This window comes from Sycon ciliatum, chromosome 1 (genome assembly GCF_964019385.1).
Source record: "Sycon ciliatum chromosome 1, ocSycCili1.1, whole genome shotgun sequence".
NCBI lineage: Eukaryota > Metazoa > Porifera > Calcarea > Leucosolenida > Sycettidae > Sycon > Sycon ciliatum.
In genome coordinates, this window is record NC_088643.1 from 58,287,214 (window position 1) to 58,300,781 (window position 13,568).

The window sequence follows — 13,568 nt, forward strand, 5'->3', positions numbered from 1 at the left end:
TTTTTGCTCTCTGTTTATGTCCACACTTGCTTGTGTTGCTCACAGCCGTAGCCTGATCGGTAAACGGAAGAGGAAGGGGAAAAAGAAATCCAACGTGGCTGTCCCCGCTGGTTCTGCCTCCGAGGCTGAAGACGTGCAGGCAATGCGTATGGTCGGTACGTTTCTGTCTGCTGTGCATGCCGGCATCAGATTCAGGCTTGGAGCTCTTCTCTTTCCTTTCTTTGTATGTGCTTTCGCGTGCATGCGTGTGTGCGGCGTGTTCTGCTCTGTTTTTAGACCTCGTCGACGAGCTGCTCGCTGAGGCGTTGTCTTCATTCTATCCCGGTGCTCCGTACCAGCGGAAAAAGTGCGGTAAGTGCATTGCATTGTACACGATGAGATGGGTATTGTTTGGAGCCTTGACGCTCCATGGCACACGTCACTATCTGTGGCTACGCAAGTGCCATGCGTAATGACAAGAGTACATAGCCCTGGGATTACGCTTAGCTAGTGCTGAGACGATTACTTTTTCCTTGGTGGCTTAGCTGATATCATAGCGATCGGCTTACCGGCTAAAAAAAGTAAAGAAAAGTTAGCCGGATTCGCGGCCGCATCACCTGACGTGTTGAGGAACACATCAAGCAAAGACATTCGCATCGCTAAACAATTATTACTTTTCATTTGAACTAGAGCCATGCGTGTTCAACGAGATTCTTTAAAACCAGTCATTCAACAATCAACCTACAACTAGGGATCTCAGCACGTGAACTGTGCAGCCAGTCTGCGCAGGTGAGATTTTCGATCCCAAACACGTCCAGTGCAGAAACCATGGAAAAGAACTTCTTTTTTTTCTCGAAATAAATCAAGTTGAAGAAGACAGTAGAAATGGCTGAATGTTGCGTCCAGGAAAGCACGTTCTACGGCCATCTCCAAGCTACCTATCTCCCAGACACTCTCTCAGAGGAACTAGAGAGGGTCAAAGAGCACAATATTTCACTCTTGGACGCAGCGTGAACACCTCTTCTACTGAGCGCGATGTCTTCTCTCTGAGTGATAATGGCGGCGATGTTCGCGATGGCTGATGCACTGAAAATCGAAGTGAGGTCAATCTAACCAGAGAAAACGTCTGAATTTTTGACTGAATCCTCTCTGAAGTGGGTTCTTGCCGCATGGCAAATTATAGGAAAATCGACCAGGGCGATATCGCCTTGGCCACGCTGTCCTTCGGCGGGAATCACAAAGTATGTTCGAACGACGATGAAGATGACGATTCCGCTAGTGTCCACCGCTTCCGCTCGTGTCGAAAATCGACCGTCGCCATTTTCTGCTGTGTCCGCGAGCTGCACTCAAAACTCGATGACGCAATGTATGCGCAAACACCCTGCGCACTGCACGCACTGAGATCCCTACTACAACAGACATACGTGTATGTACATCGGACTGAACAAACTGGCTACAGTAACTATCTATGTACAGGGTTGATAGAATGAAAAGTCTGTGAAGAGTCTGGGCATAGCGACAGATCAGGTAAGCGAGATCTCGTAAATTAAAATTATTCAGGTTGATTTGTCAACACATGAATCTTACCGTAAGATTCTTCACACTAGCAATGGTTCAGTGTGCATGCTTGCAGTGTGCATTGCTTGAATCTCTGGAAGTACTGGGATGTCAGAAGACTTCGAACAGCAGGCAGCGATGGCTCGTCAGCTTCCTTTACTGGCAGCACAAGCATGCAGTCGATGGTCTCACAATCAACACTGATAGGTTGACACCGAGCGGACTTCAGCAGTTGATTCTTCCAAAGAAAGATTTGTGCATCGACATTGCCGGGATGAAGGGCGTTCCGTCATTTTGTCAGGAGAGCTCCCGCAGCAGAAAACACCACTTCAGATGGGACTGAGGACCCGGGGACGGACAGGAATTTCCTAGCAAGAGGAATAAGATCAGGGAAGCGTGTTGCGTTAACTTGCCACCATCGGAGAGGGTCGCTTTCAAAGTCCACTGCATCCTCGGTGAAGAAGACTGACTTCTGCTCCTCAGTGTTCTCTGTGGCGCAGCTGGTACTAGGTGACTCAGATCGAGCTTCTTCTTGCCCTGGCTGTGCAGACATCAGCAATGCCAAGCTACTGATCGCCGGAGATCGCTTGGCACAAGGCTCGACTTCTACTACGCTTGGGGAATGCCTGTCCTCTCTGGCTTCCACAGCGGCGTGAAGGACAAGGTCCTGCACTTCTTCTCGCTGTGACTCATCAGGAAAAGACAAGTTGCGGAATAGAGGGTCAAGTGCAGTGGCCATGACTGCAGGAGATGACGTTGAGGCTTTTCATGGAGAGCTTGTTGTTCAGGCTGTCGCGCAATGCTGCTGGGCATGAACATGCCATCCCTGAATCAGCATTAGTTGCAGTGTACTTCACTCCAGCAATCAGCTGGTGGATCACGGGAAGTTCCGACGAAAGGGTTACATACTGCTCTCCGCTGGCAATGATGGTAGTGGTGGCGAGCTCAAACGGCTTCAAGATGTCCACGAGTTGCACTGCCAATGCCCATTATTGGTCTTTCAGGAGAAGATCCCTTCAGCATGCCAATCTGGGCTGGCTTCTTGGATTTAGGGGACATGGATTGAAAATGGCCAGCAACTTTGCAGCCATGACACAACTTCTCGATGGCTGGGCATGCGGACTTTGTGTGTGGAGAACGACCACAGTTCGGACATTTCACTGCTGGTGCTTTCGGAGCAGCAGGGGGCTTAGTGGAAGAGTTGGAGGCAGACTGTTGCTTCTCCTTCTGGTATGTTGACTTCCGTGCAGCATTGGCATGTGCCTGCCCGGAAATGTTGTGGGAGGTGTCAGGCGCTGCTTGCTCAGCACGGCAAAGTTTGATAGCTGTGTCCAGTGTCTGGTCTGTCCAACTAAGGATTACGCAAACATCGCAAAAAACAGTCGTGGGAAGCAAGTTGTTGGCACGCAGAATAATCCTCCCAGGCTTCTTCCCATGTGGCGAAGTCAGCCAAAGACGTAGTGGCAAGCAACATTGGACGATCCACAGACTACGGCTTTGGTGTTGATGTGGATGTGGATGTGGGTGTCGAGCGTGTAGACGTTGGGGCTGAACCTGTGGGCTGTTGTTGTTGCTGTTGGAGACTTTTTCAAAGTGTCTTGAAACAGTTTAGACAAGTGTTGTTCTCTGGCCTCTGCAGCTTTCATCTGTACTGCGACTAACTTAGTGAGAGCTCAGGCATGTTTTCTAATGGTATGAAGACTACACTGTAGCTTGATCACACAATCATACACCACCACGACCCAAAACGGGCCCCTCGGCTACAATTCTGCGAAAAATTATTGTCAAGTGCAATGGTGGATTGCAAACATTGGTAGTGTTTTCACGATGACAGCATGAACAAGGTGGAGGACCCACTGTATGGGAAGCTGTTCATGCTGTCATCGTGAAAACATGTTAAACCTATCAAGCAAGTCTTGTATATAAACAATGGTAGTGTACTGTTCTCAGCTTGATTCTGTGTTTGTTCCACGGCGGACCATCCTCGCTCTAGTTACACTGTATGTTCTTTGCTGTGTGGGTTTTCACTGACTACTCAGGTTTACAACTGATGGCAGTTTTGATGGAGACGTTCTACCCGAATGCCAAGTCCTCCAGCAAGATTTGTGCGTCATGTGAGTGCAGTTAGTGGCGCTTTGAAGAGTTTGAAGTACAGTTGCGCTCCGTGAAATCCGTTCCAACGGGCGTATTTGTCGCCCTCAATTTGCATGGCCCTTGAGGCCCTGTACGTGGTACTAATATGGCTGGATGTACACATGTACAAGTAAAGTGATGTAATTGGAACTGGTCCAGGGCGCCAGTTTTGAACTTTGGGTCGGATTCCACCGAGCGCAACTGTAGTACACTACCAGTACATGTAGTATTGCAGATTTGTCTTCAAGAGTGAACTGGTGGATGTGGCCTTGAGCCATCACTGTACGTTGGCTGGTATTGTTGTAAGTAATTTTACTTTGCCAGAATGAACAGGCATTGCTGCCTTCTTGCATGGACAAGTGAATTGTCCAAGCTCTCACACAACCATGAAGAACGTGACTGCATACGTATTGACTGATTCTTGGCATGTGTTATCTGTCTGTCTGCTGCAGCTTCGACAGGTGACTTGCTGGATCTGTGTCAGAAGCAAGGAAAGTGGCAATTTGTCTCTTCCAGGTGAGTGTATGTTCAGCTAGGCTAGTAGTATTTCCATCTGAGTGACCGCTTCGTGGGACCTCCTTTTCGTTCATAGAGCCCTGTCAGAAACGTTATCCTTCTCTTGTACATATTTCTGGTCAAGTCTTCAATTTGGTTTCTGTTTAGAAGCTCTGGGAGATTTTGGGGTGGAGTGATGGAGTTTGTATGTATGGAGCATGCTGCTTACTAATGTGTGTGTGTGTGTGTGTGTGTGTGTGTGTGTGTGTGTGTGTGTGTGTGTGTGTGTGTGTGTGTGTGTGTGTGTGTGTGTGTGTGTGTGTGTGTGTGTGTGTGTGTGTGTGTGTGTGTGTGTGTGTGTGTGTGTGTGTGTGTGTGTGTGTGTGTGTGTGTGTGTGTGTGTGTGTGTGTGTGTGTGTGTGTGTGTGTGTGTGTGTGTGTGTGTGTGTGTGTGTGTGTGTGTGTGTGTGTGTGTGTGTGTGTGTGTGTGTGTGTGTGTGTGTGTGTGTGTGTGTGTGTGTGTGTGTGTGTGTGTGTGTGTGTGTGTGTGTGTGTGTGTGTGTGTGTGTGTGTGTGTGTGTGTGTGTGTGTGTGTGTGTGTGTGTGTGTGTGTGTGTGTGTGTGTGTGTGTGTGTGTGTGTGTGTGTGTGTGTGTGTGTGTGTGTGTGTGTGTGTGTGTGTGTGTGTGTGTGTGTGTGTGTGTGTGTGTGTGTGTGTGTGTGTGTGTGTGTGTGTGTGTGTGTGTGTGTGTGTGTGTGTGTGTGTGTGTGTGGGTGTGTGGGTGTGTGGGTGTGTGGGTGTGTGGGTGTGTGGGTGTGTGGGTGTGTGGGTGTGTGGGTGTGTGGGTGTGTGGGTGTGTGGGTGTGTGGGTGTGTGGGTGTGTGGGTGTGTGGGTGTGTGGGTGTGTGGGTGTGTGGGTGTGTGGGTGTGTGGGTGTGTGGGTGTGTGGGTGTGTGGGTGTGTGGGTGTGTGGGTGTGTGGGTGTGTGGGTGTGTGGGTGTGTGGGTGTGTGGGTGTGTGGGTGTGTGGGTGTGTGGGTGTGTGGGTGTGTGGGTGTGTGGGTGTGTGGGTGTGTGGGTGTGTGGGTGTGTGGGTGTGTGGGTGTGTGGGTGTGTGGGTGTGTGGGTGTGTGGGTGTGTGGGTGTGTGGGTGTGTGGGTGTGTGGGTGTGTGGGTGTGTGGGTGTGTGGGTGTGTGGGTGTGTGGGTGTGGGTGTGGGTGTGGGTGTGGGTGTGGGTGTGTGGGTGTATGTGTGTGTGCGCGCGTGCGTGTGTGTGAAAAAGTCACTTCAATTAGCTGTGTGGTGGATACCAGGCTAAAAATAGTGGCGGTCAATTCATCAGCCTTGCAAGCTGTTGAATGGTGTAATCCCAGCACAAGTTGCTATGTCTAACATAGCTGTTCGCTATCATCGCTTCCGCGATGGGCAGGTCTGAGGTCTGAGGTCTGAGGTGTGTGTGTGTGTGTGTGTGTGTGTGTGTGTGTGTGCGTGCATGCATGCATGCGTGTGTGCGTGCATGCGTGTGTGTGTGCATCTGTCTGTCTGTATTGTTGTTGGCAGGTGTTCATCATTGCTGCATAGCTGCATGGAAGACGAGTATGCAGAGGTATGCTGTGTGTGTCGCTTGAATTATCCCCGTGCATGTACTGTGAAGTCGGAGAGCTTTATGTCAGATTTTGTTCATGATTTGCACGTACAGACCAGTTTGTGCTTGGACATATTTGCAAATTGGTGATGATGATCAGGACATGTGCTAAAACAGTACAACTAGTTCAAGTTCCAGCTTTGTGTGGGCTACTCTACCCTTTACGAACAGCGTCTCTTATGTTTTGACTGCAATGCCTTCCTGATTTTACAGGTATGCGTGGACATCTCTGCACCCGTACACTACCAGTGCATGTGACTGTACTTGTACATGTATTGTGGCTTGCATTCTTTGAAGAGTCATTCGGCACAACCTTCAGGGTGCTTGCGATAGGCTGCTAGAGATGGGAGAGCTGGGTGGGAGCAAGGCATCATGACTCTAGAGTGTAGACATGTACATACACAAACCATTATGGTGTAGTCACAGCTATAGTGCCACCGGTGTGATGTACACAGCTTGAAACCGAGCCATATGCATTGCAAGTGCCAGCGACTGCCTGCGTGGGGTGGGTCCTGATTGTCAAATTGACCGGATTTCTTTGGACGCCTGGTATGATGCGGATCAGGTACTGAAGTATGTGTTTGACTTTTTCCATACATCTGTGCCCAGATAAGAGAGCTGGCACTAGACTTGCTCTCCACCTACTTCCAATGGCCACACGTCCTCATGCCCCTGGTGCATGCACAGACAGCTGCCTCCGCGACGGCTGGTTCTGCTGCGGGTTCGGCCTTGCCCGTCGTCAAGACCAGCGCCGCCAGCACCCAGAACGAAGCCACTTGTTCCGATTCCGTGCAAACGCCTGGTGGTTGTAATGGTCACAGCAGCACGGGCGTGCGTACGAACGGCAGCGAGCTGGAGCAGTGTGTTGCACTGCAGGGCTACTTGCAGGGTGTCTTCCACCTGGTTGACTGTCCACGCAGTGGTGACAACGAGATCGGTGCCATGCTGTGGAAAGCCGTGTTTCAGAAGTAAGCAGCACTAGAGATAGAGACCATGGGCAATTGGTGTTTTCGGCTTTAGTGAATGCCAACTCCTATGTCAACACATTGCAGAATGCAGAAGATCAAACATCACTGGTAGAACTAGCCAGCAATGCCTAAATTTACTTCAATGTAGATTGTTGTAGGCAGGCATACATGACTAACTTCAGTGAGCACCCTATTTTTAATAATGGGGGAAGGTCGGGAGGGGGCTCTGAGTAATCCCGCATACGCCCCTGAGAGACAAACTTCATTGGGCAGCAGCTTGCAGTAACTTTCATAATGTTAGAATGGACGTGGTCAGTGGATTCAAGTACGTACATGTATGTGTTGTCTATGCTCAATATCCGGATAGCTAGCTGTCTCAACCTTGTCAGGTCTCATCAGTAGAGCTCAGAGTGTTGTCAGGTCTCATCAGTAGAGCTCAGAGTGTTGTCAGGTCTCATCAGTAGAGCTCAGACTGAAGGGCCGGACAGATTGCAATGAAGCCTAGTGAAAACCAAGCATTTATTTTCATTTTTACGTCGGTTCAAAGCATCAAAGTCAGAGTACTCTAGCTGCGAGAACCACTGTGAGCTTTGTGTTGTGTGTGTGTGTGTGTGTGTGTGTGTGCGTGTGCGTGTGTGTGCGTGTGTGTGTGTGTGTGTGTGTGTGTGTGTGTGTGTGTGTTGTGTTTGTCTATGTGCGTGTGTTGTGCTGTCTGCCAGACTTATCGTGGAGCAAGGCTATCGGATATCAGTGACTAAGTGTGGCAAAGTGTCAGTACAGCAACCACCTCCGTCTCACTCATCGCCGTCACCGTCTCCTCCCACTGCGTCTTCCAAGGCATCAAGCGCAGAGTCACCATCGTACACCTTCATTGACCAGCTTATCACAATGCTAGCACATAGACTTGATGTGTGTCGCAAGGACTTCCTTTTAGGAGCCCGCACTTCTCCTATGCACGGTTAGTCCGGTTATAAACATATCTGAATATTGCTTCACACAGGTCCCTTATTAGGCCTCCGCGGAATGTGCCGGCATAATTTCGGGAATTATCGGTGTGATTTTTAAAACGGGAATTATTGGCAATTTTTGTGGAATAATCGGTAAAATTTGAGCAATGCCCCCCTTTTTTCAATTTTTTTCCATTTATAAAACCCTGATTTGTACCGAAAAGCTTGTGATCCTGAAGTTGATCGCCCGGTATTTCAAAAAAGAAAGAAAAAAAGGTTCCAGCCGAGTTTCACGCGAACCGCACACGCGAACCGTGATTTTTTTGCCCGTTTAAGTGGCAAAAAACCCGTTCGCGGTACGGTATTTGCAAAAAAGGGAAGAAAAAAGCATTATTGTGAGAATTATTGGTGGAAATACGGGAATAATCGGTTGAAATTTTGAGCAATGCTCAAAGGAATTATCGGTAAAAATACGAGCATATTCCGCGGAGGCCTATCCCTTATGCAGGTTTGTTTGGAGTTGGTTCAATTACATCACTTTGTGATATATTATGCTCTATTTGTGTTGCCCCTCCCTCTCCATTTGCCAACATTGTACCAGTAGCCAAGTTTGAGCACGGTCATTTGTGTGTCTGTGTGCGTGCATGTATGCGTGTGTGTGTGCGCGCGCGCGCGCGTGTGTGTGTGTGTGTGTGTGTGTGTCTGTGTGTGTGTGTTGCTTTACTGCAGGTTGTGTGTTAATACTGCGCTACTGCCTGGTTGATATTCTCCTTGCCAAGCCACTGACGCACACCCAGAGTGCATGCAGTCATTGTCAACGTCGACAGCAAGACCGACAGCAGCAGGCATCCACTGTGGAGCATCGAGACGGCGTCCAACCTGTCACCAACAATGGCATAGCCAACGCAGCAGCTGCATCTTCAGAGCAAGAGCAAGTTACTCAGCAGACCACCACACATTACTGCTGGACGTGTCTGCTCGGCAGGCTGCTGTCTGTACTGCAGTCAGCTGTGTACTTTGTCATGTCCATTCTGGCACCCGACACCAGTGCGGCAGCGTTATCAGAGAGTACAGCTGCCGGTGCTGCTGATTTGCTGGATATGACTGCTGCTGGTGATGGTGATGGTGATGGCGATCTGCCTGGTACGTTGTGATTGTTGTGTTGAGACTGTTTCCTGTTTACTTGACTTCTGCATTAGCACACCACAGTCTTGTACATACATTAGTACGTGTATGGTGACCATTGCTGGGGACTCAAGTGACTCCCTGGCGTTCTAGTCAAACCCTGTGCTTAGGTATGCGCGCTTCCTGAGGATTTTACTCTTCCAGACTGAGTTCCAATTTTAGAATCGGGTGAAGGGGAGCAGAGTTGTGATGAAACAAACTCGATTGTCTGTCTATCCAGATGTTTCACCTTCCTTTGGTGACATGGGAGTTGCTGTACACAACATCATTGTGAAGTCATCTGTATTGCAGCAGAGTACTGATGCGACACCACCAACCGATGATTCCCCCACCGTCAACCATGCAACAATAACAACAGCCCAAGCTGATAGTACAGCGGAACCAGCAGCAGCAGCCTCTGCCAATGTAGAAGTTCACACCGATGCCTCGTCTCTGCACTTTCAGCTGGTGTTGCACGCTTGCTGGCTGCTAATAAAGGTCAGGAGGTTATTTTTTACTGTGAAGTATTGGCCGTATTTACATGTGCTGTTCCTCAATGTCATGAAATGATCGAGCCGTATCAAGTCCCGCTGTGGCTTCTTCCACAACAAATCCTCTTCTTTCTGTTTTGTTCTTTGTTCTGTCAAGGAAGCATCTTTGCTCCTCGGAGATGTCTGCTCACTGTCGAGAAGCAAGGCGCATGGTGGTAGACAGACCGTCGATCTATTGCAAGTGGACTCGGTGATCAATGTTGGTGAAACTCTGCTCAATGTCTTGATGAAGTGCCGACTCAAGGTTGGTGTAGAGTGCGCGGAGTGGTCTTGCTCAAGCATATTATACATGTACTATGTCTGATGTTGGCACAGTGGTTGCCTGGCAGGTTCTATGAAGGGAAAGAGCAGAGCTGTAAAATTGACTGTGTTCCGTATGCTAACATTATAGGCGTGGTAGGGTTTCATTCAGGTAACTACCTCAACCCCGTTAATAGTTCACTTAGCATATGTAAGCCCCCTCCCCGACTAAGTAGGTGAAACTCCACATTCAAGTTTGTACTCGTTTGTACTGAGGTGCATATTTGGGGCAGAAAAGCCACAGTTCTAATTCTCGAAAAGAAAAGAAAATGTAGCTTCTACCTGGGAAGATACGGGCACGCCGTTACAAACAAGGCCGGTCGAGGCAGCTCGAAGCAGAGTGGTCAATGCACAAATGTTCAGAGCAGTATACACATACAATGGAGACGTAAGGCTGTGTAGCTGTAACTTCAAGTTTCACGCATTTCAAGCGATCATCAGACAGCGGCATTTGACATTCACTACCGAATTATCTACAAGCGGGGCCTAGCACCAAATATCTAGGCCCACTAACGAGAGAGCTTGGAAGCTCAGGGCCCTACGCTATGCTTTGTTACTTAGCTCATCGTGCATGTTGTGGGAACTGATGGAAATGTTTCCTGGGAAGGCGCTGACTCTGCCGAGCACGCGCGTTCTGGAGTCGACGGGATCACTCTGCCGGCGTTTCCTGTGACCGGCGCTGACTCGCCCGTTCACGCCTATTTTGGACACGACGGGATCTCTCTTCCAAAGTATGTTTTTGCTGACGCATCCTATCACCTATTCGGCAACTAACATCCATTCTATTTTCATTTCCTCCTCGTCTCCCTATTTCTTTCCAGAAAGTCTCTATACATCAGGGAGTCGTACTGTATTGGCAGCTACCCTAACGGGTCACGCCGCCCACCACCCAAGCATGGGTATGATGAGGGACAGTGGCAACAGAAACAAAAAAAACAGCAAGCAGGGAGAGAAAGCAAGAGAAAGACGGCGATAGTAGTACATCTGGTGTGCGACGTATAGAAAAGAGAGATGACAAGAGATGCGCACAAAATAGGAAACAATAATTACTTTTGCAGTTACGAAACAATCAACCAGGTGATGGAGTGTGGGCACCCGAAGTCCCACCTGGACTCCACTGGAAGAACATCCCAAGCAGGGATATCAGCGATAGGCCAAGCGTTGAAAAACAGCCATGAGGACACATCGTCTAGAAGTCCACCGCGCTCGAACTGAAATTGCAGGTTCAAACAATTTCCCGCGTAACTCTTCTCCCTGCATCACCATCCATCTCCAGCAACCGTCTCCACTCACAGCTCATGCCTATGCATCTGCTGCCTATGCCCCTTTCTTATCGTCTTATCAGGATAAGCGCCTAAATAGTTTGTTCAAACGTGCGGCTCGCTTGGTGTGCAGGGCAGCCCCTCGCACTCACACGGCTCCCTTACTTGAACGCATGAATACCCATACCCTCAGCATATACACCCACATGCACATTCTTGTATTCATTTGGCGTTGCCTGAACAAATCTTCAAGTACTCTGTTTGCAAGCTTTTTCACCCGTAGTCCCTCTCTCCGAACACGAGGAGGGAGCAGCAAGTTACTCATCATTCTTGTCTCCCCCACTGCATCCTCAGCTAAGCGCATTAGCCATGCTGGAGCTATCCTGTGGAACCAGCTCCCAGACACAGCACGCCTCGAAAGAAAGCGCTCCACTTTCAAATCGCTAAGCCTGGCCTTTCTGTTAGGCAGTACCGTCAACTAGGATGAACTCATCTGCTTCACTACCTCTCTCTCTCTCCTCTCTCTCTCTCTCTCTCTCTCTCTCTCTCTCTCTCTCTCTCTCTCTCTCTCTCTCTCTCTCTCTCTCTCTCACTCACTCCTTTCTTCCCGGTTGTCGTGCTTGTGACTTTTTTTCCCCTGCTGCCGTGCTCAAATTAGTTATCCAACTACAGCTGTATCCTCTTCTTGGTTCTGTTTGTTCGCTTATTATTACATATTTTTCTTTTCTCTTATTATCAGTGGGACCATTGTCATTAGGTTTAGGCCTGTTTTGGAACTCCACTTTAAATAAAGCCAAACAACAACAACAACAACAACAACAACATGCCTCTGCCACCACTGTACTCCTCCGAGCTTCGCAGTTTGAAACCATTCGGGGGTCAGCTACACCACCACGAATGGAGAGACGAGGACGACAACGGTCGTGACTGAAAAGACACTGCCTTGGCGACCGCGTCGCGGAACCCTCGCCCCAGCAAATTCAGAAATACGCCAGGGGCAACTCTGGTGGACCCAGAGCCACCCCCTTGGCAAGACTAGTAAGAGGAAAGACTGAAAACTCAGATAAAACGGAGCTACAAAAAGTGCAACCGTCCCCTTCAAGCACAGTTGCAACACACAGGGAGTCGTATACATGTAAATAATATTGTGGCCAGCTGTTTGTAGCCAGCTGTGTTTGATGGTACGGTACGGTAAGGGACTGATACGGGAGCCAGCAAATGGCCAGCTGTGCGATACGGTACGGGACAGATACGGGATAGCGCCAGGCGTGACACAAACAAACAAACAAACAAACAAACACCAAATTAAAGCTGTGTGGACCCTGGCTAGCGCCAGACGTTACTGGAGTAACGTCTTCTGCAAAGCTACGGGAATAAAGAATTCAGTAGTGAATGCCAAATGCCGCTGTCTGATGATCGCTGAAATGTGTGAACCTAAAATTACAGCTACACAGCATTTCGCCTCCGTTGTATGTGTGGGTACACTTTTTATGTAGTACATTGTAAGTTTTTTTTGTATTATACAGTGGTCCCTCTATAATCCGGCACCATTTGTGCCACGGAAATCTGCTGGATTAGGGAGGGTGCTGGATTAACAAATCTGATTTACTGCTAGAATGTGCATGAAAAGGACATTTTGGCTACTGAAAATTGTGCTGGATTATCGAGGGTGCTGGATTATAAAGTGCTGGATTAGAGAGGGACGACTGTATTCACATACCCAGCTCGAAAATAATAATGACAGACGATACCGAGACTAGGACAAACGAGACAAATGCTGAACAGGGGCTGCACTGAAATGCAGCAGTGATGGTGGGGCATTGATGGGTCCACCAACCTGAGGTTTCGGCATCATGGCCAAAATGGGCATCAAAAACAAAAGATAGAAATGTAAGGGTCAGCAAAAATCAAAAGAAAGCAAGTTTAAACCGCAGACAATGTGCGGGAGAAACTATAGTTATGTAGAGCTACTGGGGGGGGGGGGGGGGGGGGGCTGAAAGGAGCATCATAGCGAGTCGCCGTGATTGCTCAGATCAATTTTGTTGTGTAGATGGCGATAAAGTTTCGCGGATAAACGGTAGCGAGTCAACTGCCCAGAGCCAATTTGTACTACGTAGATGGTGATAAATGTTAGTGTTAAATGACGGCATGCCCTTTCTGTGGGGAGGCTGGGAAAGAAGAGTGGCGGGGAGGGAGTTCCGATCACTAATGCTGCAGTGTGGAAATGAGCGCTCGTTTGCACACTGCAGCACTAGTGCCTGCCTGTACAAGTTGCATCACCTAGCTAGTCCTCCACAGTTCGGGGGATCAGGATCTCTGACCTGTAAGCACAAGCTGCTGTCTGTTCTGCGGACGGGCCGGGTTTTTTTCCTTCATTGCCAGCGGGACGGATGTAGGCAGCTACTGGTGTTGAAGCTGGTGGTCATAGCCATGACATTACCGTGTTCGATGCGAGTCCTGGAGCTGGTAGCGGGGAAACAGTGTGCTGGCAAAACAGAGAGCAGCTGTGGAGGACCAGACAGGTGATGTAGCACAGGCAGGCAAGCGAGGGAACAGTGCGGCAGATT

At 49.1% G+C, this 13,568-nt stretch overlaps 1 protein-coding gene across 2 annotated transcripts in view; it reads left to right on the forward strand.

Moving 5' to 3' along the window:
* Positions 1-13,568, forward strand: part of LOC135804578 (tRNA (32-2'-O)-methyltransferase regulator THADA-like) — a 77,479-nt gene that overhangs the window by 29,079 nt on the left and 34,832 nt on the right. For both annotated transcript variants that reach the window (XM_065318473.1, XM_065318474.1), the window contains exons 22-31: positions 46-155; positions 277-351; positions 3,576-3,650; positions 4,122-4,185; positions 5,725-5,770; positions 6,419-6,777; positions 7,497-7,735; positions 8,454-8,867; positions 9,130-9,386; positions 9,537-9,683. In XM_065318473.1, the coding sequence (XP_065174545.1) occupies positions 46-155; positions 277-351; positions 3,576-3,650; positions 4,122-4,185; positions 5,725-5,770; positions 6,419-6,777; positions 7,497-7,735; positions 8,454-8,867; positions 9,130-9,386; positions 9,537-9,683 (1,786 nt within the window). The remainder of the gene's footprint in view (positions 1-45; positions 156-276; positions 352-3,575; positions 3,651-4,121; positions 4,186-5,724; positions 5,771-6,418; positions 6,778-7,496; positions 7,736-8,453; positions 8,868-9,129; positions 9,387-9,536; positions 9,684-13,568) is intronic.